This window comes from Fomitiporia mediterranea (assembly GCF_000271605.1).
Source record: "Fomitiporia mediterranea MF3/22 unplaced genomic scaffold FOMMEscaffold_15, whole genome shotgun sequence".
NCBI lineage: Eukaryota > Fungi > Basidiomycota > Agaricomycetes > Hymenochaetales > Hymenochaetaceae > Fomitiporia > Fomitiporia mediterranea.
In genome coordinates, this window is record NW_006760400.1 from 578371 (window position 1) to 604955 (window position 26585).

Consider the following 26585-nt stretch of genomic DNA (forward strand, 5'->3'; position numbering starts at 1 on the left):
GGTGCATTTCTGATTATTTTAACGTCCTTTCATCACGCCTAATTATGGGATTGATTTAGTACTGCTTGTGGAAAGCGATACAAGAACTCCGACTATGTACGTTCTAATTCCAATGTTTCCTTCAACGCCGAAACTAACTCCATCTCATAGGTTGTTGCCCTCAATGGAGCTGTATGTAGTAAACATGAAGAACTTAATACTGTACTGACTTTTCTACTGTATTCAGCAATTTGGAAGCGGCTATCCAGGCCCTCATTGCTTCAAAAGCATCCACCTGTCTGTGGGTGGTAAATCTGTAACTGCGCAGATAGTCGACGAGGTACGTCTGGGACTTGTCTCAATAATGGAACTCGATAACGAACAGTCATCCAATACAAATAGTGCCCGGGCTGCCCGCACGGCGGTCTCGACCTCACAGAAGGTCTCTTCCAGCACTTCGCACCTTTGGACAAGGGTGTACTCAAGGGCTCTTGGTACTTCCTTTGATCCCACGTCGAAAGTTGGACCAGTCCAGTGTTCCACAGTGTTGTAACGGAACTATCCATAGGGTTGGACCTTGGTTATTATTTGTGCTTTACCCGCATATATCTTATCCAATAATTGTGTTGCACATGTACATATCGGCTGTATTTGAAATCATTTAAAATATAGGGACACTACATGTTTGAAGAATGATTAGCATAAAACCTCCTGAAACAAAAAAAATAACATGGAATGGCTTTTGGGTCATCTTTCTTGTGCTTGAGACGAAACAGTAGTCGTACAGATAGAGTCCGACCATTTAACATTTCCGAAGTGAGCTTCTGAACTGTACGGTAATCAAAAGAGAGACGATCCAGGTGATAACACGATCCCGGTAATCCCTAGCCACGTTCCAGACTCGCAACTCTTAAGTAAAAACATGTATGGATGTCGAAGGACTGAAGCTGGATTGTAACGATGTGTATGCTAGCCATAGGGTTTATTGGTTGGTTGAAATATTGGATGAAAGGTCAAATCCATGCATCAACAAAACAAAAGCAGAATTGCCACCGAACCCAGACACCACCAGCCGACGAAAGCGGAACATCGCTCAGAGAGATCAAAGATAGCATAGTATAGTCTCGTAATAACATGAGAACATTAGTGGTCGGTAGATCCGTACGTTCCCTAACTCTTTTACAGCTCGCAATGTCCGAGACAGGCCGAAAGGAAGCTAGTTTTCGAGTATGATGCATTCGGAGTTTCCGGGACAGCGAATTAGTATTACAATAAATCGAGAGTCAAACTATCAGCTCATAACCTTCGCAGCTTTCCGTGTAGGCTTACTTAAGTCGGAGGTGGATGGATTGCTTCTTGGTCACGGATTTTCAGCGGAGTCCATTGGGGTTCAAAGAACAAACAGCAGGTGCATCTGAGCAGGGAAGGGAATATAGATTAGCCCGAAAGGTGTACCATGAAATAATAAATAATATGCCATGCAGATCTATACTGTAAGTGTATACCAATAATATCCGTAATGAATATGAAATTATAACACGACTTCCTAATCATCTCCGACACTCGACCAGACCACTGTTGCGACAGCAGCTTCTTCCAGGGTGCTGCCTTTAGCCGTCGCATCATCTAAGTAGCGTCATTGGCTAGGGGGCCAGTCTTTGTTTCGCCTTCCTTTGCACTATTCTGCGTACTGGTCGGTATTGGTCTTTGTGTGGCGTCCGGTTTCCTAGGTTTTGCCGGACGGAAATACGGCTGTGCCAACCAATGCGGTAAGATACGCAAGCCCGACACTTCGTCGACGGTCACGAGGTCCTCCAATTGTACTTCTCCTTTTCGTACGCGCTCTATCTCTGGCGTCACACGTGTCTCAGCCTCGCGTATGATGGACTCGTACTCGTCAAGCAGTGCGTCCATTCCCTTCTTCGAGCTGACCATCCCCAACTTCGCTCGGAGGTCCGTGTGGATAATAAGGGCTGGTCGAAGTAACTTGAAGAGATGCCCTTTGATCGCGCTTGTATGCGTGGGCGTCCGTAATGCCCGCACGATCTTGAGATATTCAAATGCAAGTACTGTTGACGGGAGGTACGCGCCGGGGTCATCGGGTAGCGTAAAAAATGCAGACGATGGATGAACGTTCGTCGATGACAACGGGTCGGGATCGCATGATGCAGATGGGATCGCAGAGGCGCGAAGCAATACGGTTGGATTGTACAGGTTAGCCTCTGCGGTCATTACAGCATCTGCGCCCGTCACTTCGAGACATCGTTGAATATCGCTATGAAAGAGAATATTTCCGTTCGCAAAGACAGGAACTGCGACGGCTTGCTTGACAGCTCGGATTTTGTCCCAATCTGCCAAACCCTATAAATTGCTGAGCATCTAGCCGAATTAAGTAGCTTTCAACGTACCGTGTTTTGACCCCTCTGATCTCGCGTTCGACCGTGACAAGTAAGAATCTGGGCCCCAGCGCGTTCCATCATTTTTGCATACTCGACTGTTTTCTCGACAGTGGGGAAGACACGAAATTTAGCCGTTACAGGTATGGACAAATTTTCATGTAGGGTATTAACTAGTCAAATGTCAGCCGCACAAACTGCAGTCGAAATTGATTTCACGCACTAAGGCGATAAACCAGATCCCAATCATCCTGCAAGTAAGACCCATAATGACCTCGCCTTGCAATGTCCTGCGGGCAACCGAAGTTGATATCAACGGCATCACAATGAGATTCCACTAATTTTGCAGCCTTAAGCAACTGATCTGGATCGTTGGCGGCAAATTGAACGATTAGGGGACGATCAAATGTGCTGCCTTCTTCTCCGTGAGACAGGTTAAAGGCCTGTTCCTTGTAGCTCTTGTGCTTATCCTCGGATAACATCTTGATAAAATATAAGCGTTGGCCTTATTTCTAAAAAAAGGGGGGAACATACTCGAGCATTGATCATTGGAGTGTATACAAGCTACGTAGTCTTTCAGAAATTCGACGGTTGCATAGTGTGCATGCTGGTTAGAGCACCAACCTGAGCTCCGTAATGACGGGACAAGATTCTCCACGGCTATACAGCATAGTAAGTACATGAGCAGGTCAATGGGAAATATCATCGTGCTCACCAGTTCGCTCTGGTCTACCATTGGTGCCACAACAAACTTTGGGCTACCGAGCACGTCTCGATACAAGCCATTTCCTAAGAGCTTTCGTCTTTTCGTAGGGAGTTCCTCATGCAGTAGACCTGGCATTACCCTTTGCGTAAAGATGTGGAAGAGTGAGCGCAGAGAGCGCAAAGGTGTACCAGCCAGAATGGCAGTCGAGACGAGTAGAATTTGGCTCAAATTCAATGGTTTCGCAAAAATAACCTTTTTCCATAACGGGAGTGTAGGTCTCACGCGGTTCTGATTTACGTTCAGCGAGTCAGTGGATCTTTGAACTTTCGGATTCTATCTCCTAAACCTACATGGGCAAGCACTGACTTTATCACTCTTCAAATTCCTTGTTGTCTCATAATGTCAGCAGAGTACAACGAGCTTGTTTCGTCCCAAATCCGCGAGACTATTATCCGTCTCCAGTCACCTGTGTCGGAGCTCTCCGAACTTCTATCCCTGCTCGCGCCTCCATTAGAAGCCATTGGACTCTTACCACCAATCTTCCAACGCTACGACTCCAATGCGTTTCCAAATAATTCAAAAGAATACATAAACATAAGCAAGCACATTCCTCCTATACAAACCGCAATTCTAGAGGTAATCTCGCCTGCTTGGGAAGCGACCCTTGTGGAGCAAAGGCTGGATCTTATACTCTATCAATACTTTTGTCCCGACTCGTTCTCGTCTTCTTTACAGGCAGCTAGCGAAATTGCATTGTGTGCCTACACGACTGTACTTTCATCTCCTCGTCAACAATTCTCCGTCAAAATTCTTCGTGGCCTAACGAGTCGCTATCCAATAGATCGACTTCATTCGACGATTTTTGGAAAGGATTCCCGCATTGCATCTCATAAAAAGTCGTCTACTTGGGAAGATGCAGTCCAGAGCATTGTTTCTCTTCCATCAAAACTTGCTAATAAACGCGAGGTTCTCGACATACCGCGAGAGCTGCGTCATCGCGAATATTACACTTGGCTATGTAATCGATCCGAAATCCTCGTTTCTTCCTTCCCGCGAATACCCAGCTCAGGTAAACCTCTCGACAGCTCGTAATGTACCAATCACTGACTTTGCACAGAGATCGTCTCATCATTGACTTCTCTCATGACTAAACTCGTGAATATTGGGTTATTCCCGAGTACCACATCGCTCGCGCCTTCCGAAACGAGCTTTCCTTCCATCGTACTCCCGGCTATCAGGTCGCGAACATATTCTTCATCAGGAGAAGCGCAAGGTACATGCGGAACTTTATGGAACGAAATATTCGCAAGCTTACCGCCAGGCCTTTTCTCGAAGGCCCTTGCCTCTTTCGTTTCGCATCTCGCGGAACTCCCTGACGACACTGACACTTCTGATGCGGCTAGAGGGCTTGTAAAGCGAGAAGCTATAGTACTTTCAAAAATTTTCGGAAATTTGGAGGGAGAAGAGGATGAGAAGTGGCTGTCAGTCTCGTCGGCCCTCCTGACAAGGACGTGGAGCATCGCCAAGGCGAGAATCCTTGTTTGCTGGGTGTCAGTTAGCGACGAAAGAGGTATTACCGCTTTTTATTTCTTCATAGCCATACGCTTATGTAGTGATTAGCTATTCCGCCACGTGCGAAGGAGACTCTTGTTTCTCGGATTATAGATGTATGGTCCTCTGAAGAGCACATCAAACACTCTCTTCTCTCAAGTCACCAATGTATGTATATAATCTTGTTTTACTATTCCCGATTACTCAGATGCAATCATTAGATTTGACGACAGCACTTGTTCTCGCAATATATTCATTACCAGCGTCACACCCGAAGTTGCAGTCGCTTGCCTTTTCCCCAGCCTTCATCGGAGCAATTAGTCAGTATATATCGCATCTTGACCCAGCCGTGCGACGGTGTGGGATGCTCGCTGCTGAACTAGTCGCAGAGCGCACGAATAAGAAACTTGACTTTGCGCAGTGGGATGGTGATGGTGAAGGACGAGAGTGGGCGCGTGTTGTCAGGCGCTTGGTTGAAAAGTGCGATGTAGATGCGAAAGAGGCAGAAGCGGACGTTCTAAGACTTGAGGCGGAGAAAGACGAGACAGCGCAGGACAAGAAGACAGAAGGCCGGTCCAGTCCAGTTCAGCCACGAGTCCAGCTCGTCGAAGCCGAATACGACTCGGACGACTCTCTCGAAGGCTACGCTTCTTCTCCCGCCTCTTCTCGCTCTCCATCCCCGACAGCAGAGGAACTCGAGGAAATAGAGAAAGATCCAACGATTCATGTAGGACAAAAGAAGATACAGCGACCTGTGTATCTCTTCGATCTTGCACACTTAATAACTGGGAGTAAAAAGCCAGACGACCCTCAGAATGCAGATAGGATAGAGATGGCATTAAATTGTGCGGAAGAGTTGATTAGGAAGAAGAAAGGTTTCGGGCTCGAACTCGGTCAGTCATTATATTCACTTAATGATACATATGGCTTATGCATCGTTTAGAGGAGAATGCCGTGAATCTAGTTTACGCATTCGTCGGACTGCAGAACAACTATGAACTGGATGAATTCGATCAAAAGAGGCAGGCAGCCGTGACCGCTCTCGTGGCGTGCTGTCCCAGGAAAGCAGCCCCGTAAGTTTCTCAGCAATACGACGAAGATAATTACTTGAATTCCGTCCAGGACGATTATAGATGAATTCTTCAAGAACCAGTACTCGACTGATCAACGCTTCGTCATGCTGAATGCGCTGGCACTTGGTGCACGCGAGCTAGCGTCATTGCCTGTCCCTCCTTCAACGGTTCCAACAGAGCGGACTGCGTTCCCGAGCAAGCAGTTACCGCCGGCTCTTCATAAGAGATATATAGCGTATGAGGAAGGGAACGGTGCCCAGGTTCAGCGCATGCTAGAAGACATCAGTCGAACGGCAATTGAGAGTGGGAGAACGGCAGCAGAAGCCAAAGTTGCGCCTATCGCCCGAGAACGACAGCTCCGCATTAAGCAACCCACACGTATCACCGAAGTTAGGGTAGGAACAACCTACGTACCCAAGGAAAGCACGTTCTCAGAGCTTGCTGCGGAATACTTCGTTGGACCTCTGGTGGGAAAGTTCTGGCTTTTCCTCCGTGATGAGCAAGAGAGGGAGGCACGTACGGCGCATCGCAAAATGGCGTACCGCGGAACAGGAACAGGCCTTATTCTTAGTCCACTCGTACTCGCGCATTTCCTCGGAACGCTTGCTGTTCTGATGCATGCTGCGAGACGCTCTCCGGCATTTCTTGCTGTACTTACGCCTGAGGCGTTGGAGTTGTCTGTGACACTTGGAACGCGTCCTATGTCTGGTGTGGAAGAGGACAAGGAACGTGAGGCATCTGTGTTGACTGCCGCTTTGGAATTGGCGGTGATCATCTTGGACGGATGTCTTGAACTTGATGATGGCAGGTCTCTGTGTCTCGAGCATTCCGGACTCTTACTTGGGGTTGGTGAATGGGCTGGTGAGGTATTGAATGCACTTGAGCGAGGAGTACGCGTCCCTGGAGGTGGAGGTACCCATGAGATAAAATTGCGGAGGTCCGCTGCAGGTGTTGTGCTGAAGGTTGACGAACTAAGTTCTCGTTGGCGGCAGTCGATGATATCCACATATCAGGGTGTATGATTCATATAGGTTAATAACACGTAAAGCATCTTGAGGCGTAAATGATAGTGATTTCAGTCGGTTGATAAACTGTATATCTTTATGCAGAACTGGAAGATCTTACACAAAGAACAGGGAACGGTGTCATTGCATCTGGTCCATAACCTTCTTCTCTCTTTTCTCACATTCGTTCCCATCTGCATCTGTTCCCTCTACTGCCTGTTCTAAATTTCAATTACATCCCTATTCAACTGCTTCCTTGCCCCCTATCAATACACCCTCACTGTATCCCTACCATTTCCCTGTGTCTACTGTTAGCTTCTTGCCACTAGACACAAACCAAGTACCCTCTTAACTGTCATTTCAGGTGACAGAGTATGTATTACTGCCAAGTGGCAAAAAGAAGGAGCTGATTCCCATATGCTAAGGATAGAAAATTAGGACTCTGAAGGATTTGTGAAATAGTAAGTAGTGTAGGTTCTGAAGAATTCAGTGGCAATTTTTAAATAAATGAATAAAAATGTATTACTACTATTTACTACCCAAAAAGTGCAAATGCATAAGTAGTTACTAATGTATATACACTCAGGCTAGCTCATATACTTATTACAGCAATGCAACATAGAAAGTGAGAGCTAACATTAATGTGATCATGCATGTATAATTTGTAGCAGAACTAAACACGCCTGTGTAACAAATCAGCACTCAGCAAATGATGCATCATTATAAATGTCATTCAAGCACCAATGTGCACTAGATTAACCCATTGCTCCGTCTCGACACCCTTCTGCCCTCTCAACTCTAAGACAGCTTCGCGCAGTGCAGCTGCAGACCGCTTATGTATCACTTCACCGTCTTTGTATTGCATCATGTACGAATAAATCTCCCTAGCAAGTAGAGGGCCGTCTGGATCGTACAGTTCCCACATTGTCCCAATTACGCTTCGAAACCCACAGAACTGTACTGCAGCTGCTAGGTGGAGCACTTCATCGTGTAAAGCCCGTGGATCCTGCTCGGCAGTGTGACAAGCAGAGAGAAATGCAAACTCGGCGTTCGGAATGTTAGCACGCAAGATGTCAAGCAATGTCAATCCTCCGTCAGATAGCTTGAAAGAAGAGTCCAGTGATCCTGAGCCCAGATGCCCGTGGCAAGCAAAATGAACCCACGTGACTTTCTGCAATCGTTTCAGCACTCTGTCTCGAGTCGCCCTCTCGTTGAGAAGCTCTGTGTGGGACGAAACGAAACCCCCAGTATTGTTCCGGATTTCACGAATTTCAGTTCCAGTCGATGTAAGGGTGACGGTGTCGCCAATGACGAGCATTGCAGGATTGCCTATGTTCTCTGGTTCCCTCGAACGGGCATTGATGAGAGCTCCGAGTGTTGGGGTATATGACGGCACGTAATCATCCAAGAAATACTTCGTGGTGCCATTCGGATCCTCAAACGGGCCTGCTGCATGGAAAGGAAATGCAGAAAGTACAGAGGTAGGGCACCACCAAATTCGCGATCCTTTGGGAATCCCCAGCTCGTCAAGTTTGGTGACGACTTTGGACACGACTCTATCCCATAACGTCTTCATTACTCGACGGAGTACGGCATCATATTCTGGCGAGCAAACTTTGGAATCCACTCGTGTGTTCCAAAGTTCGACCAATAACTCGAAGCTATCCTTGTAGAGCTGCGTCAGCTGCCCGTCTAATTGGACACAGACAACTGGCGTGTCTTTGTTGGAAAGGACAATGAGTGCATCGGATCGATATCCGCAGACGTAAACCACGATAATCGGACCCTCTGAAGCCGCCTGCTGGAGTATGTTAAAAGGAGTAGTTGTAAGAAAGTCCTCGAAGCCAGGAATTTGTCGAATCTCCTTGACAAGCTCCTCCTTCTCGTTGGAAAGTTGCCTCTTCAGCTTCAAGCTTTCATCGAACAATTTTTGTTCATCACGCACATTCAGTGCTGATAATACACTACCAGTTGCACTGGAATTAGACTGAAACACATTGCTCGACATTGCAAGATTCTCCAGCTGTTGATTAGTTTCCGTGAATCTGTCAGCAAACGCCTTGTTCTTTTCTGCAAGGTACTCCATTGGTGTCCTAAAACCGCGCATCTGTGACCAGAGTAGACCCCTTCCTTGTTCAACTAGCTCTACAGCCTCTTCAAGCTTGTTCTCATGCACTGCATATGCCACAGCATCTAATACAATTGCCTTGTAGTTGCTATTCCATTTGAGGAAGTCGTGTTGGGCATGAAGAGTAGGGCTGATAATGAGGGCACGCTGGAGGAGCGACGTCACCACCTTGTAAGCCTTGGAAGTGGAGTAATGAGCATGCTGCAGAGCAAGGCAGGCCCAAACACCAGCGTTTTCAAGACGCTTCACCAAACTCGAAAATTCGTATTCAGTAGCACGTTCCAATAAATGCATGCACTCTTCAAAGTCATCAATGATTCCCAATTTCATGAATCGAGATAATAGGGAACAGGCGAGGTTACCCAGGGACCCAGAACGATTGTGATGGCCTTCTGGGAACTGTTGTAGGGAAGCACAATGAAGCTCAATAGCCTCATCAATATCTGCTGCCTTTCCGTACTGTATAAATTGAATTCGAAGGGAATATGCGAGATTGCTCAGTGGGATGCTACGGTCGGGATGGTCATCTGGAAAAAGGTGTAGAGCAGCACGAAGATGCTTGATGGCCTCACCCAGTTCTGCAGCAGGCCCAAGCCTTCGTTCAAATCGAATTGCAAGGGAAATGCCAAGGGTCATAAGAGACGTACAACGTTGAGGATGGCTGTCCGGTAGTAGTAGAAGAGCAGCACGAGCATGCTTGATTGCCTTCTCAAGGTCTGCAACCTGTCCATATCGTTCAAATCGGATTCGAAAGCATGATGCAAAGCTATCCAGAGACCAGAGACACGGAACGATAAGGATGACAATTCGGGCGAAGGTCTAGAGCAGCTTGATGATTTTTGATGGCCTCATCAAGGTCTGCTGTCTGACTATGGTGGTCGTATCGAGTTGCCAGTGACTGTGCAAGGTTATGCAAGTGTACGGAACGGTCTGGATGGTTGTTGGCTAAAATATTCAGGGCAGCACGAAAATAATCAATGGCTTTGTCAAGGTCAGCAGTCTGACCACGACGATCAAAGCGAGTTTCAAGACAAGTGCCAAGGCTATTAAATAAATAGGGGTCACTGTTGCAACGAAGTTCCAAGACACCATGCAGAATTTCGATGGCTTCATCAAGATCAGCAGTCCGTCCATGCTGTTCAAATCGAATATGCAGAGAACCTGCAAGAGTAATCAAAGACTTGCCACAATCACAATGGCCAATGGGAGAAAGCTGCAGGACAGTGCGGCAACACTCTATGGCTTTACTAAGGTCTAGTGCTCCGCACCGTAGCGTAATTTACGGATACGCCTGCAGCGTATACGCTTACGCACCGTATCGTAAGAGAGATTTTTAGCTGAAAATACGGGCGTATATTTACGCGCGTATGCATATACCATGAGTAAAAAATTTCCGTATATGCTGTATACGAGTATACAGTATTACTAAGCATATTCTCTAATTAAATACTAAGTTTGAGTTTCTAAACCTCATTTACTTTACTTATTTATATACCAAATCATTTTAATACTATATAACAACCTTGTTTAACTTAAAAAGTACTAGTATGAGTACTACAGTTAGTATGGTTACTATGGTACATCACATGAAGGTTTAGAGCTGTCACGTGATATTAACTCACAACACTCAACTGTCTTATTTCTGTGTGTAAACAGTACTACAATACATTTTCTTAGCTCAGTAATATTAAGCATTTGTTTTGAAAGATGATAGTGTACTTTTATGAGCTATTTTAATGTAAAGTATCTTGTTATATTTGGCACAGCATATACAGAAGTAGTGTATTATATATAGGTCCTACTGACCCAGTTTATGCTCATAATTATACATGCATATGTGTATACATGGGAAATTTTACACACATAAGTGTATATACTACATGCAGAGCACTACTAAGGTCTGCAGTTCATCCATAGTGTTTAAACCAAGTCTGAAAGGTGTTTGCAAGATTATTCAGAGGTTTGAAGCAATCTGGATGATTCTTAGGAAGAAGTTGCAGTACTGCCAGTACAGCATGCTGAACCTTGATAGCTTCCTCCAGATCCTCTACTCTTCCATATTACTAGAATTGTGTAAAAAGAAAAAGTCCAAGATTATTCAATACATTAGAACAGTGTGGACATCCTTTAGAACAAAGTCTAAGGGAAATGCAACTATAAAAAATGGACTTGTCAATTTCTTCTTCATCACAAAAAAGTCTTAACAGTTGTATTAGATTATAACCTAGTATATTTTTTACTTTTTGTAAATTTTGTAAAAGTGATAATAACTTAGATAGGCCTTTTTACAAGTCAATTATAATTTAGTACAAGTAAAGCAAGAATCCAGAATAGCTATTAAAATTACTAATATTAATTATGATTGTACATATTGTCAAGATATACAAGTGATTATAACATACCTCCTAAAATAATAATGTTAGAATATACTTATTAAATTTTAACAGTATAGTATCCTCTTACAATTTATACCAGTCATCACAAGCATTTGAATAGCTTGTTTTGGCTTTGCTTACAAATTTGTATTAAATAATTAATAAAATATAATTATATTTGATTATAGAATACAAAAAGATAGTAAATAATACATTATTTCTACAATCCTAATCCCTACACTACTAGTAGCCTCTGTCTTGTTCTTTTACAAGTAGAGTTCATGTTAATAAAGGATTGATGTGTTCTTAGACTGTTTAATGTAGTCTTTGTCACCAGGCCTTGATTGTTACTCAGTCCCTGCAAGTAGAATTGTGTATGTGTGTGAGTTGTAAGGTTGAGCAGATTGTAAAGGGTGAGACTGTGTCTGTAAGACAGGTTTAGAGTGATTAGTGAGTAGTAACAAGTAAGAAAAGATGGACACACTGTGGCAGTATGTAGTAAGTGTGAGTAGTGTATACAGATCAAGATGCAGAGTGTTGGAAAAGCTGATTTGGACTACAGACAAAATTGTGTCTGTGTATATACACTCTATTATCTATCTACAGTATCTAATAGGAGGTGTAGTAAACTGAGTCATTAATTGCAAGGTGTATCTCTGAGACGTTCTGGCTTGAAGGGAGAAGGTAATGTACAAAGTGTGGACAGACTTGGCTCAGGAGGGGTGAGTAGTGGCTACTGCTTCCATTATTCAAAATGGTGTCATAGACAGTACTAGGGAATGTAAAGGCACATAGTGTGAGTCTATCAAGGATGTTAAGTATAGAATAGTGGGTAGAGGAGGAGAGTACACATAGGGTTGGAGAGAGGATTGTGTCTTAGGAGTGATCCAACATGAACATTGTTACAAGCATGCTCACATGTGCTTGTCAATTGTTACTTATACTATAGAGCAGGAAGAAGAATGTGAATACATGGAATTATTGAAGAAGTTGTTCAGTATTAGTCAACAATACAGAAGTGCAAATGTGAATGTAAAAAGGAAGAGGAATGTGAAAAAAAGGAGGACAACAAAGGAGAGGCAGAGTAAGAGGCAGAGTAAGAAGCAGAAGGGATGGAAGGGAGACAAAAAGTTGGGAGGAGAGGGATGAGCAGCTATTGTGTAGGCTATTATGAAGGGACTGGCTGCTTACACTTTATACTAAAGGACAGTGTAGCCAGCTGGGTCTTGTTGTCACACAATCTGAGGCTCAGTACAGGCATTACAACAACAGATTAGAGAGACAAGTGTAGTAATGTTTATTGTCTAGGTTGTTGCAGGCAGAGTGCCTGCTAGAGGATGCCTGCAAGTAGAGGACTGGGCTGGAGAGAACAAGAGTAACAACATAGTGTTGGGGGAAGAGGTTGGGGAGATGGTGAAGGTAGGAGGAAAAGAAGTGACAAGGACAAGTGTGTCATTATATGTGCTTGATCTTCAGTTCTTGATTACGTAATCACAGATAATTTATATTATAAGTATCACATTTAAAATATTATTATTATAAATGCTCAGTTGACTGATAAGAATAAATGTACATATATTTTGGATAGTACTTGAGATACTTATAAGCTTATTATAAACAGCTGTTCAGCTAATTATTTACTTTACAAGAGTATAATTACTCTGACTTATATATTACAAGAGTAATGTAATACTTCCATTATAATATAACAAAAGTTGAACTCTTATAAAACACTTGCAAGAGTAATAGAGAACTGTTATAAACTTTATTAGTAATTGGCTACTGTTGTATTTAAATTATATACAATTTTAACATATTACAATAAAAGTTAAGTACTTGTGTCTCACATATAATATTGTAGTAATACTGGTAGTAACATTACTTGCTTCAAAAAACAATTGTAGTATAATACAATTTTTGTATAAGTATTACATTTATATATAGTTGTTACATTTCAATTACAGGCAAAGTATAATTGTAATTTTGAATTGTAATTAATATATAAGTACATTATAATATTATATTTGCTATTATTAATTACATTTGTTGCGACTTTTTCGTGATGTTGTTCACATGATTGCTCGAAGTGTTTCCAGTGGTTATGGGCCATTTGGTGGCTTACATGGCAAATCAATTCGAGGTCCACGTAATACTCCATGTATGCGCTTAATTGTAGTACAGCTCGTCAATCATGCATTATTCTTCACCTGAGCTGTGCTGTTAATAGAAAAGAAACGAACAAGCTACTAGGATGCATTACCTGAAATCCTCCTTCGACCTTGAAACTTGCGTTATCTGTCTGTAGTCTTTTGCACAAAGTGTCTATGTGGGTCACAAGTCCTTCTGTCATCATTCCTTTGAGTGTGAAATATAAAGATACTCACTTTCAAGAAGTGGGTGAATGGCCAATTCCTCACTATGCGAGTTAATACAACGAACGGGATCTGTGGAAGAAGCTTGCACTTTGAATTGAGCTTTTAGCACGACTCTGCGGCTAGGAACAGAAAATGATTACTTATATATCGCAGTAGTCATGCTAGGAGTGTATTGAAAGTGTGATGTCCGTTGAGGTGCAGGACAATGTAATGATCAATGAGAAAGGGCAAAAGTGATATACAAGATGGAACAATAGTATGTAATGCAATTTGCTCAGAACCTAGGGTTGCACATTATACTCAACTTTCGCAGCTACAAAATCCATAAAGAGCTTATGTCCAGAATCATAGGCATGAAAGGATGAGATCAATAGGAGATTGTTGGTAACAATAATAAGAAACCTATCCTTTCTGCCCCTTCCCCAAACTCTACAGCAATGACTCAGAGGAGGAAAGCTTTATTGTCTGATGATGGCACACCTTCGGTTGCAAGATAAAGCCAAGTCTGTACTGAAAGTAATAGTTGTACTATGTTGCGTCTTGGGAGAAGTAATTCAGTGTTTTATTGCGTCCGAAAGTATGAACCATGGTATTTGATCAAAAGGTCAAGCTTTGAAGGTGAACAAACGTTACTTGAAAGGGCCAAGTGTCTGTGGATTAAAAATGGTATTAATAAAAAAGATAAAGCAAAAAATGGGAATAGAAAGGCTCACAGTGAATGTGATGTTCAATACCAATTACGAGAGGAATCAAGAGTTGTGGACAGATCGCTGGAAAGGAAAACAGTAACAAAGGCGTTAGGTGGAAGCACAGAATGAAAAGGAGCCAATGTTGGAAATTCATAAGGTAGATAAAAGAAACTTGATAGTATACTACAGCGTAGAATGTATTTCTCATTGCTGTGAGAAGGCGCCTGGTCGGATTCCTTGCGTACACGACATCCCTCGAGAGGCACTTTCTGACATGACCATGACACTCGCCACGATGCGAGAATTGCACGAGCCAGATTGACCCGTCGGTAGCTGCATGCTGTCAGAGACCAAGCACAGTGCACCGTGAGCAATGGATGATCTGTGAGAAAACACAAAGGCTTGTTAAGGGTGCAAATAGAAATTATGATTTACTAATACTAGTGTCTGTAGCTACCTAAGTTATTCATAGTCTAGTATATTCTATAGGACTTAGGAGCTTCAAATAGCAAAACGTGACTTTATTTAGAATATCATCTACATAATCTTTCAAATTTATTTCCGGTTGCATCTGACTGGTTGTATCACGCGTAAGTATTTCTCGTATTTTCTACAGATGATCACAGTGAAATAAATGGCTTGCGGTTTGAGTGTATGCGTGGGAACGGAGCTACAAACCTGACGCGAGTGAACCAGTCAAGGCGTCCGTCCACCCGTGCTTGTCTTGTGGCAACAACCCTCACCTCAACTCTCACTCATCCTTCCACCATGAGCGTAAGTCACTCTCTATGTACGCGTCAATTCATAACTCAACCACTCCTAGCATCTCGCTACGCCTCAACCAATGGAAGAAGATATCCTCAGCGATGTCATTCCGAGCAATATCGTGTCGCGTCAGGTACAATATTTCTTTATAAAGTTTCGTGCTTGTTCTTGGACGTTGATACCCCATGTAGCCGAGTGAGGGTGCGGATGTTGAAAGTATATATACTGAGGAAGGTATGGATGTCGACGGGGACCAGGGAGCTGATGGTGCTGAGCCTGTGCGTTGTGTTCATTCGTCATTGACGCGTCTACTCTAACGCGTCGCTTGGTGCAGGAGGAAGACCAATTAGCTTCCCCATCTGACCAAAAGGCATCCCCAAAAAAGAGGGGTAAATGGAAGGATGCCGAAGGGCACCTCACCAAAAAGCGACAGGAAATGGACAAGGCGAAGGTAAATAAATTGATTAGTCCTGTTTCATGCATGGCGTTAACGTGTTATAGATATCTGACGCCGTGAAGAGATATTCGTATCTCCTTGGGCAGACGGACCTCTTTAAGCACTTCGTTGACATGAAGGTGCGTTGATTTTTACGAGTTTTTTGCTGTCCGGTTCCAAGTAGTCTATCCCATGTAGCGAACCCGCGATCCGGAGTACGCAGCACTTCTGGATGCGCAGCCCAAGCCAAAGGGTCGGGGCAGGAAAAAACCAACGTTAGTCTTGTCGTGCTTTTATTATATACTCTGTCTTATGTTTCTGCCAGGGACACGAGTGCTCGACGACGAAAGTCCGAGAAGGAAGAAGATGAGGAACTGCTCCAAGACGGTGAGCGCGCAGTAGACGGCGATGATCAGCCTTTTGTATTTGAAGAATCTCCTCAATGTGAGTCTGCCTAGGGGTGCTATGACGTACGAAGTCTAAACAAATGTTGTAGTCATCAGCGGTACAATGCGACCATATCAGGTTCAAGGCCTGAACTGGATGGTCTCGCTTCACCACAATGGTCTCAACGGTATCCTTGCCGACGAAATGGGATTAGGAAAGACGCTGCAAACGATCTCCTTCTTGGCATACCTTAAGCACTACCGAGATATCGGCGGACCTCACCTCATCGTTGTGCCGAAGTCCACATTGCAAAACTGGGCCCGCGAATTTGCTAAGTGGACGCCTGACTTTAATATCGCACTATTATCGGGCACCAAGGAGGAGCGACAGGACGTGATTCAGAACAGACTAATCCCAATGGACTTCGAAGTCTGTATCACCACGTACGAAATCTGTCTCATCGAGAAGTCTGCGCTGAAGAAGATGTCGTTTGCACAAATCGTGATTGATGAAGCTCATCGTATCAAGAACATCGATTCCATTCTCTCTCAGATTGTTCGTGCGTTCACCAGCCGTGGACGATTACTTATCACCGGGACGCCTCTGCAAAATAATATGAAGGAGCTGTTTGCGCTGCTGAACTTTATTTGTCCCGAAATATTCTCGGACTATGCCGACCTAGAAAGCTTTCTGCACAAAGACGACAGCGGCGAGACGGATGATCAGGAGACGAGTAAGAAAGTTGTAGAGGCGTTGCATAAGATCTTGCGACCGTTCCTGCTTCGCCGTGTCAAGTCCGATGTTGAGAAGAACCTCCTTCCGAGTAAGTCTAGTTAGGATTGTATGTCCTGCACATACTAACCTCACTTTCAGAGAAGGAAATCAATATCTATGTCGGGTTGACGGAGATGCAGCGCAAGTGGTACAAGTCGGTTCTATCAAAAGACATTGACGCGGTCAATGGTGGGTTTTCCCGGCAATTATGTCGTGGCTATGCACTAAGTTCGTTCCGTAGGCTTGACCGGAAAAAAGGAGGGCAAGACTAGGCTAATGAACATTGTAATGCAGGTCGGTTTGTTTTATCAGTTCATATTGAGAGTCGTCACTAACTCCCTTTTTTAGTTGCGAAAAGGTGAGATAAATCCTTACAATATTGGACATCCGTTCATCGTCTTCCTTAAGTGTGCTGTCACCCTTATCTGTTTGATGGAGCTGTGAGTGAATCCTTGGGTCCACAAATATTTTTCTCTGATGCCTTGTCAAGGAACCTGGTCCACCATACACGACTGACGAGCATCTCATCGATAATGCTGGAAAGATGGTCATCCTTGACAAGCTACTTAAATCAATGAAGGAGAAAGGGTCCCGTGTTCTTATCTTCAGTCAAATGAGTCGTGTTCTCGACATCCTTGAAGACTATTCCATCTTCAGGGGTTACAGTACGTCTTTGTCGTGTTACCTCGTACAACCGGTTATTCATATCTTAACAGAGTATTGTCGAATTGATGGTGGAACTGCTCATGAGGACCGTATCACCGCGATCGATGAATACAACAAGCCAGGCAGCGAGAAGTTCTTGTTCTTACTTACCACCCGTGCCGGAGGTCTCGGCATCAACCTAACGACAGCAGACATTGTCGTTTTATATGATAGCGACTGGTACGAATTTCGTTAATAGTGTGATCTGGACAACTTTTTGATAAATTGTGATGCAGGAACCCTCAGGCTGACCTACAGGCAATGGACCGTGCACATCGTATCGGCCAAACGAAACAAGTCTACGTTTTCCGGTTCATCACGGAGAACAGTGTCGAGGAACGGATGCTTGAACGTGCCGCCCAGAAGCTACGCCTGGATCAGCTTGTCATTCAGCAAGGCCGCACACAGATTACCAAAGGTACGTCTATTGTGAACGTGCCGCTCTACATCGACTGAAGTCTTCGTAGCTGCAAATAAGGAAGAGCTTATGGAGATGATCACCCACGGAGCCGACAAGATTATTAATTCATCAGACACGTAAGGTCGTCCTTATAGGAAGCGCGATGCAGACACTGACGTTTTTTCTAGGCTCACGGTTGACGACGATATTGACAAGATCATCCTGCACGGCGAGGAACGAACAGCCGAACTCAACAGCAAATATGAGGGCCTGAACTTTGAAGACCTCAATAACTTCAAGTCGGATTCAATGCTAGCATGGGAGAGCGAGGGTGCAAAGAATGTACGTAGTCGGTTGTCATGACCTATTCAAGTTTACTGAACTCTTTCGTTTGAAGCGTCCTAACCTCGGCTTGGATCTACTGTCATTGTCGAAACGAGAGCGCAAGTTAAATTACTCGGTGGATGCGTATTATAAGGAGACCATGCGCGCAGGTCAGGCGAAACCCGACAAGGCGCCCAAACTTCCCCGAGCACCGAAGCAACTCAACTTGTTGGTATCCTTTAACTCATTCTTGCTTTCCTCTGACGAGCATGATCTTTCTCTAGGCAAGAGTTTCAGTTCTACCCTCCACGATTGCAGGAACTCCAGGAACGAGAATACAATGCTTATAGGGTAAGCTTGAGTCATTGTATAGAGGCATGCTTTTGCTGACCTGACGTTGCTTATCGCCTTATAGAAAGAGCATGGCATTCCTGCTGCACCCAATAATCCCAACCTTTCTCCAGAAGAACTGGAAGAAGAGCGAGCGGCGGAACAAGCGAAGATTGACGATGCAATTCCTCTCACCCAAGAGGAGCAAGAGGAGAAGGATGAGTTGGTGGCTCAAGGTTTCGAAAATTGGAACAAGCGTGATTACCAAGCATTTGTTCGAGCATTGGAGAATCATGGATGGTGAGTTTAGTTGCTAACCAGTCGGATCTGTCTGTTTACTAACCTGGGCAACTTTAGGACCGATGACTTCGAACTCTTCTCCAGTGAAATCCCCGAAAAAACACCCCAAGAGGTGAAGGCATATTATCAAGTCTTCAGGCAGAACTGGCACAAACTATCAGGTTGGCATAATTCTACCTTTTCCTTAACATGTCGTTGACTTCCAATGATATTCCAGATTACCAGCGCACAAAGCAACGTATCGAAGATGGAGAAGAGAAGCGAAGGAAACAAGATGCACTTTGGAGGATGTTGTCAAAGAAGATCAATGCAGTGCAGTACCCTATGCAAGAGCTTGAACTTAATTATCCAACGACGAAAGGGAAGATCTACAGTGAAGAGGAAGACCGATACCTCCTTTGCCGATTGCACTACTACGGGCTCAAAGCGGACGATGTCTACGAGCGAATCAAGCGGGATATTACGGAGTTCCCTGTTTTCCGATTTGACTGGTTCTTCAAGAGCCGGACACCTCAGGAGCTGCAACGTCGCTGTACAACACTTCTTGGATTGATTGAGAAAGAGGCGGACCAGGAGCAAGAAGAGGAAGCTAAGACGAAGGGTGGTTCTCGTGGCAAAAAGCGAGCTGCAGATGATGCTGCTACACCTAGTGCTTCTGGTACGAAATCTGGGAAGGGCTCACGCGCCAATACACCACCATTAACGAAAGCACCAAAGAAGAGTCGAGCATAGATTCATTATCTCTTTATCTCGTCGCTTTGCATAGAATTTACCTTCTCACTCTCTTAGTTATAACGCGGCAGCGTATCTAGTTACTTTACTGTACAATGCAAGTTCATTCTTTTGACCAGTCAGTCTACAATTCTTTCGGAATAGGATCTTCTGAAGTACTATCTGCGTCCTTCCAACCGCCAACCATTGGTCTGAGTTCAGTTTCACTGGAAGGAGTCGGCATGATTGGTTTAACCTGGCCGGACGCGAATTCGTGCTGGCGTTTCTCCAGGTCTGAATAACATGAAAGTTAGCTATGTGTCTTTACAGAAGATAAGTAATCTCAGGTTCTAACCATGTGCCCACATGGCCGCTCCGACACGGTTTGAGATGGAGAAGACAAGGCCGACAATAGGGAGGCCTTCAAGTAAAGAGGCAGTGAACCCAAATGCTAACAATGGTGTTGTCAGATTAGTTGATTCTTGCTCAGTGTCATGGAATAATTACCACGATAGTGCCAATTACGCTCCTCCATGAAAATGGCTATTTGGTCTTTTGACATTTTCTTTGCTTCAAAATACTGAATATTGGGTATAATTAGGAGTGATTAGTGTAAGACAATGAAATATGCGTACCCGGTTGTGTAAGTAACGTGCTGTACCGATTGCTTTCAGGTATGCGCCTACGAATATACCGATGACAGGGTAGAAATTCAATGGCAACAACAATACTATTAAATCGTATTAGCCTCCATTGACCCAGACACTTAATCTAAATTCAGACTTTCTTACCTCTACGTATGAAGAACCGCCCAACAAAGCTACCCGCCCATTTCTCCCATCCTCCACCTTTTCGTGGTCGTGGAGGTACGGCGAACTCCTCGACGTATGGACCCCAGAAATCTGGAGTTTTTCCGCGTGATCGGACTGTGTGGTCCCATGCCCTGTCTCGTGCGATGCGAAGATTTTTGGAGAGGAAGAAAGTGAGGATGACGGTTAGTTGGTTTGAAAGGAAGAGGAGGGTTGCGTCTGATAGGAGCTGAAGGTGAGGAATTTGTCTGAAGATTATCTTTGGAGGAGAGTGGACTTACAGGTTGTGATGCTGAATGGGAGTTGGTACCCGAAGAGTCTGTCGTGCGAGAGACCAGTGACGCGTGGCGAACTGCAAAGGGCAATGTAAGGTAAGTAAAACAAACAGGTATCGTGGACTAAGAAAATCCAACACACTTCCTCAAGAAAACCTCGACGAACGTTCGTTGGATATTGAACGTCACTGTAGCCTACACATCAAAAGTTAACCTTCCTTTCAGCATTCCGGCAACCTGGCACAAAAAGGAGATATAATAACGTACCCAACCAAGCCCAACAATAGCACCGCGTACGAATCCATGTTTACATTTATCCCATGTTGGGATGTAGAGATTCTTGTCAGTGAGGAGGCGGTATGCGCCGACTAGGACATAGATTGGAGGGAAGGCGAGTCGTTCACCGCGAACTATGCGCGAACTATCCAGTGCGCTGGTGGGTTTTGTTAGTTCGTCGTCGAGAGAGGGGGTCGACATGGAGAGTACATTGAGACAAATGAGATGAAACACGGCCTGGGCATTCTGAAGTCACGAGACGGCAACACGTCTGGACGCGTCGACTAATAAAGATTTCGTTTCATTTTGAAGACACTCCTTTTCCTGTAACAATGCAGCATCGCGCAAATACTCGGTCTATCAACTTGTAAAGCGGACTCCATTGCACGTAACTACTGTATTCTAATGCAACATACAATCCATACCTCGCCTCACTTCCTTCAACTTGTTTGCGTGTGCCACATCAGACTACAAGCATGAATCATTGTCAATAACAACCCTCTCTTATATTCCAAATCTTGTAGAATTGAAATGCACGTCAGGATGGTCTTTGTGGACCTTCTGCTCTCATCCTTAGTAACTCCCATGTTTGGTCCTACAAGGTACGCTTCAAGTGACTCGTCACTCTGCCCCCTGGCTTGATTCAGAATGTCCTTAATGGATTGGAGTTGATTAACTATGTTACTCAGGGGTCCAGCAAGCTGGTCATGATAAGATGGTTGTGGATCATTGGTTGCAGCAGAATTCTCTGCCTTCACCTCGGGTGGAGCACCTTGCTACTGTCAGCACCAGACTGAACAGAAACACAACTGACGAGCAGACTGCTTGACTTCTCACCTTTCCTGCCTGTATTCTTGGAATTCCTGTGACCTTGGTGCTGGTGTTTTTTTCTGGGACCTGAAGACATTGTACAAAATTTGTAATCACAGGTAACAACACTTTATTAATAGCACTTGATGGTCTTTAAAGCTAAATTTTACTTTGCACCAAAGTCAAAACTAACTAGATGGAAAGCTGATCTAATGCACACCAAACCAGGTATAATTAATATTGCTTAGACTTTGAACCCACCAAATTCAGAACAAAGTTTATGTGTAATACAAAGGTATTGTGAGAACTCTGGCTGTAGCTTTTAGTCTAAAACCATGTAAGTAATTTGCAGCATAGTTTTCTGGTAGATGTACTATAATTGGTCTGTGTCACATAACAGAGCTGTGCAAACATTATATTGAGATAGTAAACTAAGAGTAGACAGTAAAAGCAAAATTAACACTAATAGTTAGAACAGTCAATGTCTAATGTCTGAGTTGGCAGTAGGGCAGTAGCTCTTCTACTAGTACAGCTGAGGAGACTGTGGCTTTTAGTTTTCTGATTAACTTACATTACTTGAATTTCAAATGTGCTCAACTCTATGTAAGGTCAGTTCAGCAATTGTCAGCACTCACTAGAACTCTGTAAAGACAGATGTCAGATTTAGTAATAGGGACAGTAGCTCTCTATTGTCCTGCTAGTACATCACAAAAAAGGCTAAATGCATGTATGACCTTATAAATCATGTAATATACTATAGCTAATATAGCTACTGTATAGAGTAAGTACAAGACTTCTAAGCAAATACATAGCATATATACTTCTTATAGATTCATGTTATATACATACAAGTCAAATCTGCTAGTGTATTAATATTACAATTGATGTGATACACTTGTATTTAAGTATTAGTCATGTTTCTTTCTTACAATAATTATAACAGACTAATATTAGTAATGTATAACATTTAGAAGAGTATTTAAGTACTTACAAGTTATGTACAAGTCATATCTATGTATATAAAAATCATAAACTATTAGAATTGAATGATGATATTAGTAAAGGTATTTCAATAATCATATAAATTTAATACTATACTAATTATACACAGATAAGTTAGACAAAGGACTAGTAGTAGGTTTATAATTAATTCAATATTGTGTTATATTATTATAGTAGAAATAACCGTATTTATAATACATTTTATAATGAATACAATGTATCTATAACCAAATATTCAACGTGTATAAATTATTTGAGCACACGCTCTTCCTTCGCCCTTTGCTTATGTAATCGAAGCTGAGGATCGAGAGCATATAATGACGCATTTCTCTTCGTCACTCCTTTACCTCCTACCTTCACCATCTCCCCAACCCTCTGCCCCCAACACTATGTCGTTGCTTCTGTTCTCTGAGTCTCTAGTCAAGTCCTCTGCTCGCAAGCGTCCTACCAGCAGGCACTCTGCCTGCAACAACATAGGCAATAAACATCACTGCACTCGTCTCTCCAACCCGCTGCTGCAATGCCCACGCTGGGCCTCAGATCCTGCGATGATGCCATCCAGCTGATTACACCGTCCTTCAACGTAAAGCGTAAGCAGCCAGTCTACTTCATGATAATCTGCACAATAGTTGCTCATCCTTCTCCTCCCAACTTTTTGTCTGCCTTCTGTCCTCCCGCTCCTCGCTGTCTCTTGCGTCGCCTCCTCTTCGTTGTCCTTTTTTTACGTTCGCCTTCCTTTTTACATTCGCATTTGAACATCTACATTATTGATCAATGCCGAACGACTTCTTCAATAATTCCATGCATTTGCGTACTCCTTTCCGCTGTGCAGCGCAAGCAATACTGTAATCGACGAGCACACGCTCGCAACAATGTGCATGTACGTCTACTCCCATTATGCCACCCTCTCTTACTCCGTACGCATTCTCCTTCCCCACTCGTTCAATGCCTGACATCACTCTCAATAGGCCCACACCGCGTGCATTTACATTCCTCTGTGCTGAGCTTGACACCATTTCGAATAGCGGCAGCAGTGGCCATTGCTCACCCCTCCTGAGCCGAGTCTGTCTTGACCATCCACTTCACCCTCTCCCTTCGAGTCAGAACGTCCCAGAGATACACCTTTGAAGTCATTCACGACTACTACTCAGTTCATTGCACCTCTGATGGAACGTCGAGGTCAGAGCATGCATTGTGCATGTACAGACACGGCTTTGCTCGCTGCCCAAATCAGCTCGTTCAACGCTCCGAATCTCAACCCTGGTGCATAACTCACACTTGCTGCACACTGCTACGGTACATCCTCCTTTTTGCTTCAAGTACCAGCACACGCTAACATTTCACTCCCAACTTAGTAAGTCAATCTTACAACCTGTCTGACAAGCACACCGTACACACGTGCAACTCGGCTCGCTGGGACTGAGCAGCAACCAAGGCGTGGTGACGAAGGCTACATCAATCAGCTTGAGAATGCATTTATTCTTCCGTTGCGAATTCTGCCTGCGAAGTTGAAAGAAGGATCCTGGTTTGTCTATTACCTGATATAAATATTGTAGATAGTAGTACATGTATTATTTACTATTTAATATATTATATTTTGAATTTATAAAATAAATGGTGTGACAAGGTGCTTATTATATGAGCTAGACTTGCAGTACTATATTATACTTATAAGATCATACAAGAATCTACTAGCTATTACAGAAATCCAGAAGAATATTATTATATTGTCATATTGGAGGAGGAATACATACACTTTTAGTTATCTACAAGATATAGATTACTGTTTATTGAATATATGTTGTATAAGACTTGTAGTTCTTGTAGTACCTTCTTGTGGCATGTCATTTTTTAGGAGGAAAGCATACACAGGTATATATTTTAAATATTTTACAAAATCTACTAGCATACATGACTAAACAAGAGTTTGGCCTTTTTTGTGATGTAGTAGATCCTGACTGTTTATTATACACAATACTATTAAGATAGAGAATGTAGGTAAACTAATCATTCTACATTGTAGAACACTGTATGTATTAGATTACTGATTGACTGTTATTCTGAGCTCTATATACTATTTTATACTATCTCAAGTTGTCACATTAGCTGTAAGGCATCCATCATCAGTTTTATAACTTTAAACTTTCTTGTTAGTACTGTAATCAATTGTAAATACTATAATATCTTCAGAAATCATACTATTAAACTTACTTTCCATTACTTGTGGATCTGATCCTGACTTGTTCATATATTGATTCACAAGGTTATATAATACTGTAATTGACTTAAGTATTCCATTTTCTGCAACAATAAACTCATTTACTATAGCCTTCACTTGACATTACTTGTAAGTGTGTTCTGTGTGTTCTCTGTATCCCTTTCATTTCCTTTAAATTTTACAGTAGTACTATTCATTATTACATCTGACTCTTGAGAATTCTGAGTGTCTTTGTAATGTGTAGAATGCTCAGATCTATGTGACTTGTGTGATCTATGTGTGTGATTGCCCCTCTAGCCTCTACTAAACATACTGTAAAGCTAGAAGGTACAAATTATTACATTCTTGCCTTATATATTATATAGTACTTCTAGTAATATTACACTTTGTACCAAGGCAATAAGGTTAGACTGATTTGGGAGCCTAATAATTGCCTTATTACATTCATCTAAAGGTAGCTAGACTTCACACCTATTTATTACTAAATCTAAATAAAGTTGGAATACTTTTTACTGTGTTCTAGTGTTCTGTGTTGTTTGTGCCCAGACTTGTTAGGAATTGTAAAATACAGTAACTAAGTTTGGAAAAGCTTAACTTAAGACTTGGGACTGAGTAGTTTATATACAAAACCCTATTAGTCACAAGTCTAGAGATTGGCTAGATCAACTAGGCTACCTTTGTTGTCCTACTTAGTAAGAACTCCAGCTTAGTATTATTAACCTCTAATTATTACTAATGGGTGATCAATCCATTAGTAGAGAGAGGGGACAGGAAGGAGTAGGTACTAAGTCAGTTAGGAAAAGGTAACAAAACCTGAGAACAAGGTCTTTATCTCTCCAAGGTTAAATACATACTCTAGCACAGTATTACTTAATAACCTCAACTAAAGACAAGTCATTTAGAATGCTTGTATAGAGAGGGGATCTGGAAAGAGTATAGTGTCCAGAGTAAGAAGTATAAAGGAAAAGACTAGGAGAAAACCTGAAGAGATAAAAGGAAAATATTATACTTACTTACTATATAGTTAGCTAGGAACACTTTGTACAAAGACAAAGGACTATTAAAGCTAGTAAAGAGCTAGAGCCAATACTCTGTAGCTCTATACTTGAGGAGGACTAGTACTAGTAAAGGAAAGGGAACTGAGAGCTCTAAGGAGAGACTATAGGAAAGTAGTCTCCTTTATACACTTTGCCCATATAAATGGGAAAGTAATAAAGTCATAAACATGAGGACTACATGAGGACAACATGAGGAATACATGAGGAAATCTAGAACTTTGGTTGTAAGTTCTATGATTGAATACAGAAGCATAAAGATAAGGCTAGAAGTTAATAAGGATAATTGTCTCCTAAACTAAGTCTATTGAAGAAGACTTAGGGAAAGATCTAGAACATTAGTTGTCAGTTCTAGAGTGTACACAAGGCAGTCTAGAACTTTGGTTGTAAGTTCTAGGGGTAGTACAGAAGCACAGCCTTTTATATTACAGAAGTCATAAGGAGTCATTAGAAGTCATAATACTCTACCTTATGAGAAAAGTGTATTACAAACCAGTGTACAGGAAGTACAGGTTGAGTCAGACAGAGTTATAAGAATAATAGAGAGCTCTACTTCATAGGAAAAGCATTACACAGCTTACACAGTATAACTAGTTAGGAGGACTCATAAGGAGTTATTAGAAGTATGAGAGAAAGTATAGAAGACATAACAATACAGTAAAGGAGTCATTAGAAGATTAATCTAAAATACAAGAAGATACAAACTAGTGTTAGCAGATTAATAGAAGACAC

The 26585-nt window shown here is 42.8% G+C and overlaps 6 protein-coding genes across 6 annotated transcripts; 3 read left to right on the forward strand and 3 right to left on the reverse strand.

Annotated features, from left to right (window-relative positions):
- Window positions 1-229: 229 nt before the first annotated feature.
- On the forward strand, window positions 230-486 carry FOMMEDRAFT_95933 (uncharacterized protein; the record flags this gene model as incomplete). The annotated part of the gene is made up of 2 exons (XM_007270918.1): window positions 230-319; window positions 382-486. Coding segments are annotated over 2 exons (195 nt in total), but the record flags the coding sequence as incomplete, so codon positions are not given.
- Window positions 487-1405: 919 nt separating this feature from the next.
- On the reverse strand, window positions 1406-3259 carry FOMMEDRAFT_128832 (Dus-domain-containing protein). Its single transcript, XM_007270961.1, has 6 exons — window positions 3091-3259; window positions 3000-3035; window positions 2910-2939; window positions 2599-2857; window positions 2388-2548; window positions 1406-2340 (listed from the first exon to the last, which is right to left on the reverse strand). The coding sequence occupies exons 1-6, from the start codon at window positions 3214-3216 to the stop codon at window positions 1606-1608; spliced, it is 1347 nt and encodes a 448-aa protein (XP_007271023.1). The 5' UTR covers window positions 3217-3259; the 3' UTR covers window positions 1406-1605.
- A 221-nt stretch (window positions 3260-3480) lies between these two features.
- FOMMEDRAFT_113710 (uncharacterized protein) lies at window positions 3481-6727 on the forward strand (the record flags this gene model as incomplete). The annotated part of the gene is made up of 6 exons (XM_007270962.1): window positions 3481-4150; window positions 4199-4651; window positions 4702-4800; window positions 4854-5525; window positions 5576-5705; window positions 5755-6727. The coding sequence occupies 6 exons, from the start codon at window positions 3481-3483 to the stop codon at window positions 6725-6727; spliced, it is 2997 nt and encodes a 998-aa protein (XP_007271024.1).
- Window positions 6728-7442: 715 nt separating this feature from the next.
- On the reverse strand, window positions 7443-10217 carry FOMMEDRAFT_161386 (uncharacterized protein; the record flags this gene model as incomplete). The annotated part of the gene is made up of 3 exons (XM_007270963.1): window positions 7443-9560; window positions 9616-9998; window positions 10106-10217. The coding sequence occupies 3 exons, from the start codon at window positions 10215-10217 to the stop codon at window positions 7443-7445; spliced, it is 2613 nt and encodes an 870-aa protein (XP_007271025.1).
- Window positions 10218-15120: 4903 nt separating this feature from the next.
- Window positions 15121-19429, forward strand: FOMMEDRAFT_95786 (uncharacterized protein; the record flags this gene model as incomplete). Its single annotated transcript, XM_007270910.1, has 20 exons — window positions 15121-15174; window positions 15233-15323; window positions 15392-15492; window positions 15543-15617; window positions 15676-15752; window positions 15803-15921; window positions 15974-16687; window positions 16738-16827; window positions 16880-16936; window positions 17047-17078; window positions 17129-17303; window positions 17355-17523; window positions 17580-17761; window positions 17811-17880; window positions 17932-18085; window positions 18141-18295; window positions 18352-18418; window positions 18483-18697; window positions 18755-18858; window positions 18915-19429. The coding sequence occupies 20 exons, from the start codon at window positions 15121-15123 to the stop codon at window positions 19427-19429; spliced, it is 3216 nt and encodes a 1071-aa protein (XP_007270972.1).
- A 124-nt stretch (window positions 19430-19553) lies between these two features.
- On the reverse strand, window positions 19554-20969 carry FOMMEDRAFT_161388 (uncharacterized protein; the record flags this gene model as incomplete). Its single annotated transcript, XM_007270964.1, has 8 exons — window positions 19554-19702; window positions 19764-19859; window positions 19916-19988; window positions 20044-20138; window positions 20200-20436; window positions 20499-20569; window positions 20635-20687; window positions 20760-20969. The coding sequence occupies 8 exons, from the start codon at window positions 20967-20969 to the stop codon at window positions 19554-19556; spliced, it is 984 nt and encodes a 327-aa protein (XP_007271026.1).
- Window positions 20970-26585: the final 5616 nt, after the last annotated feature.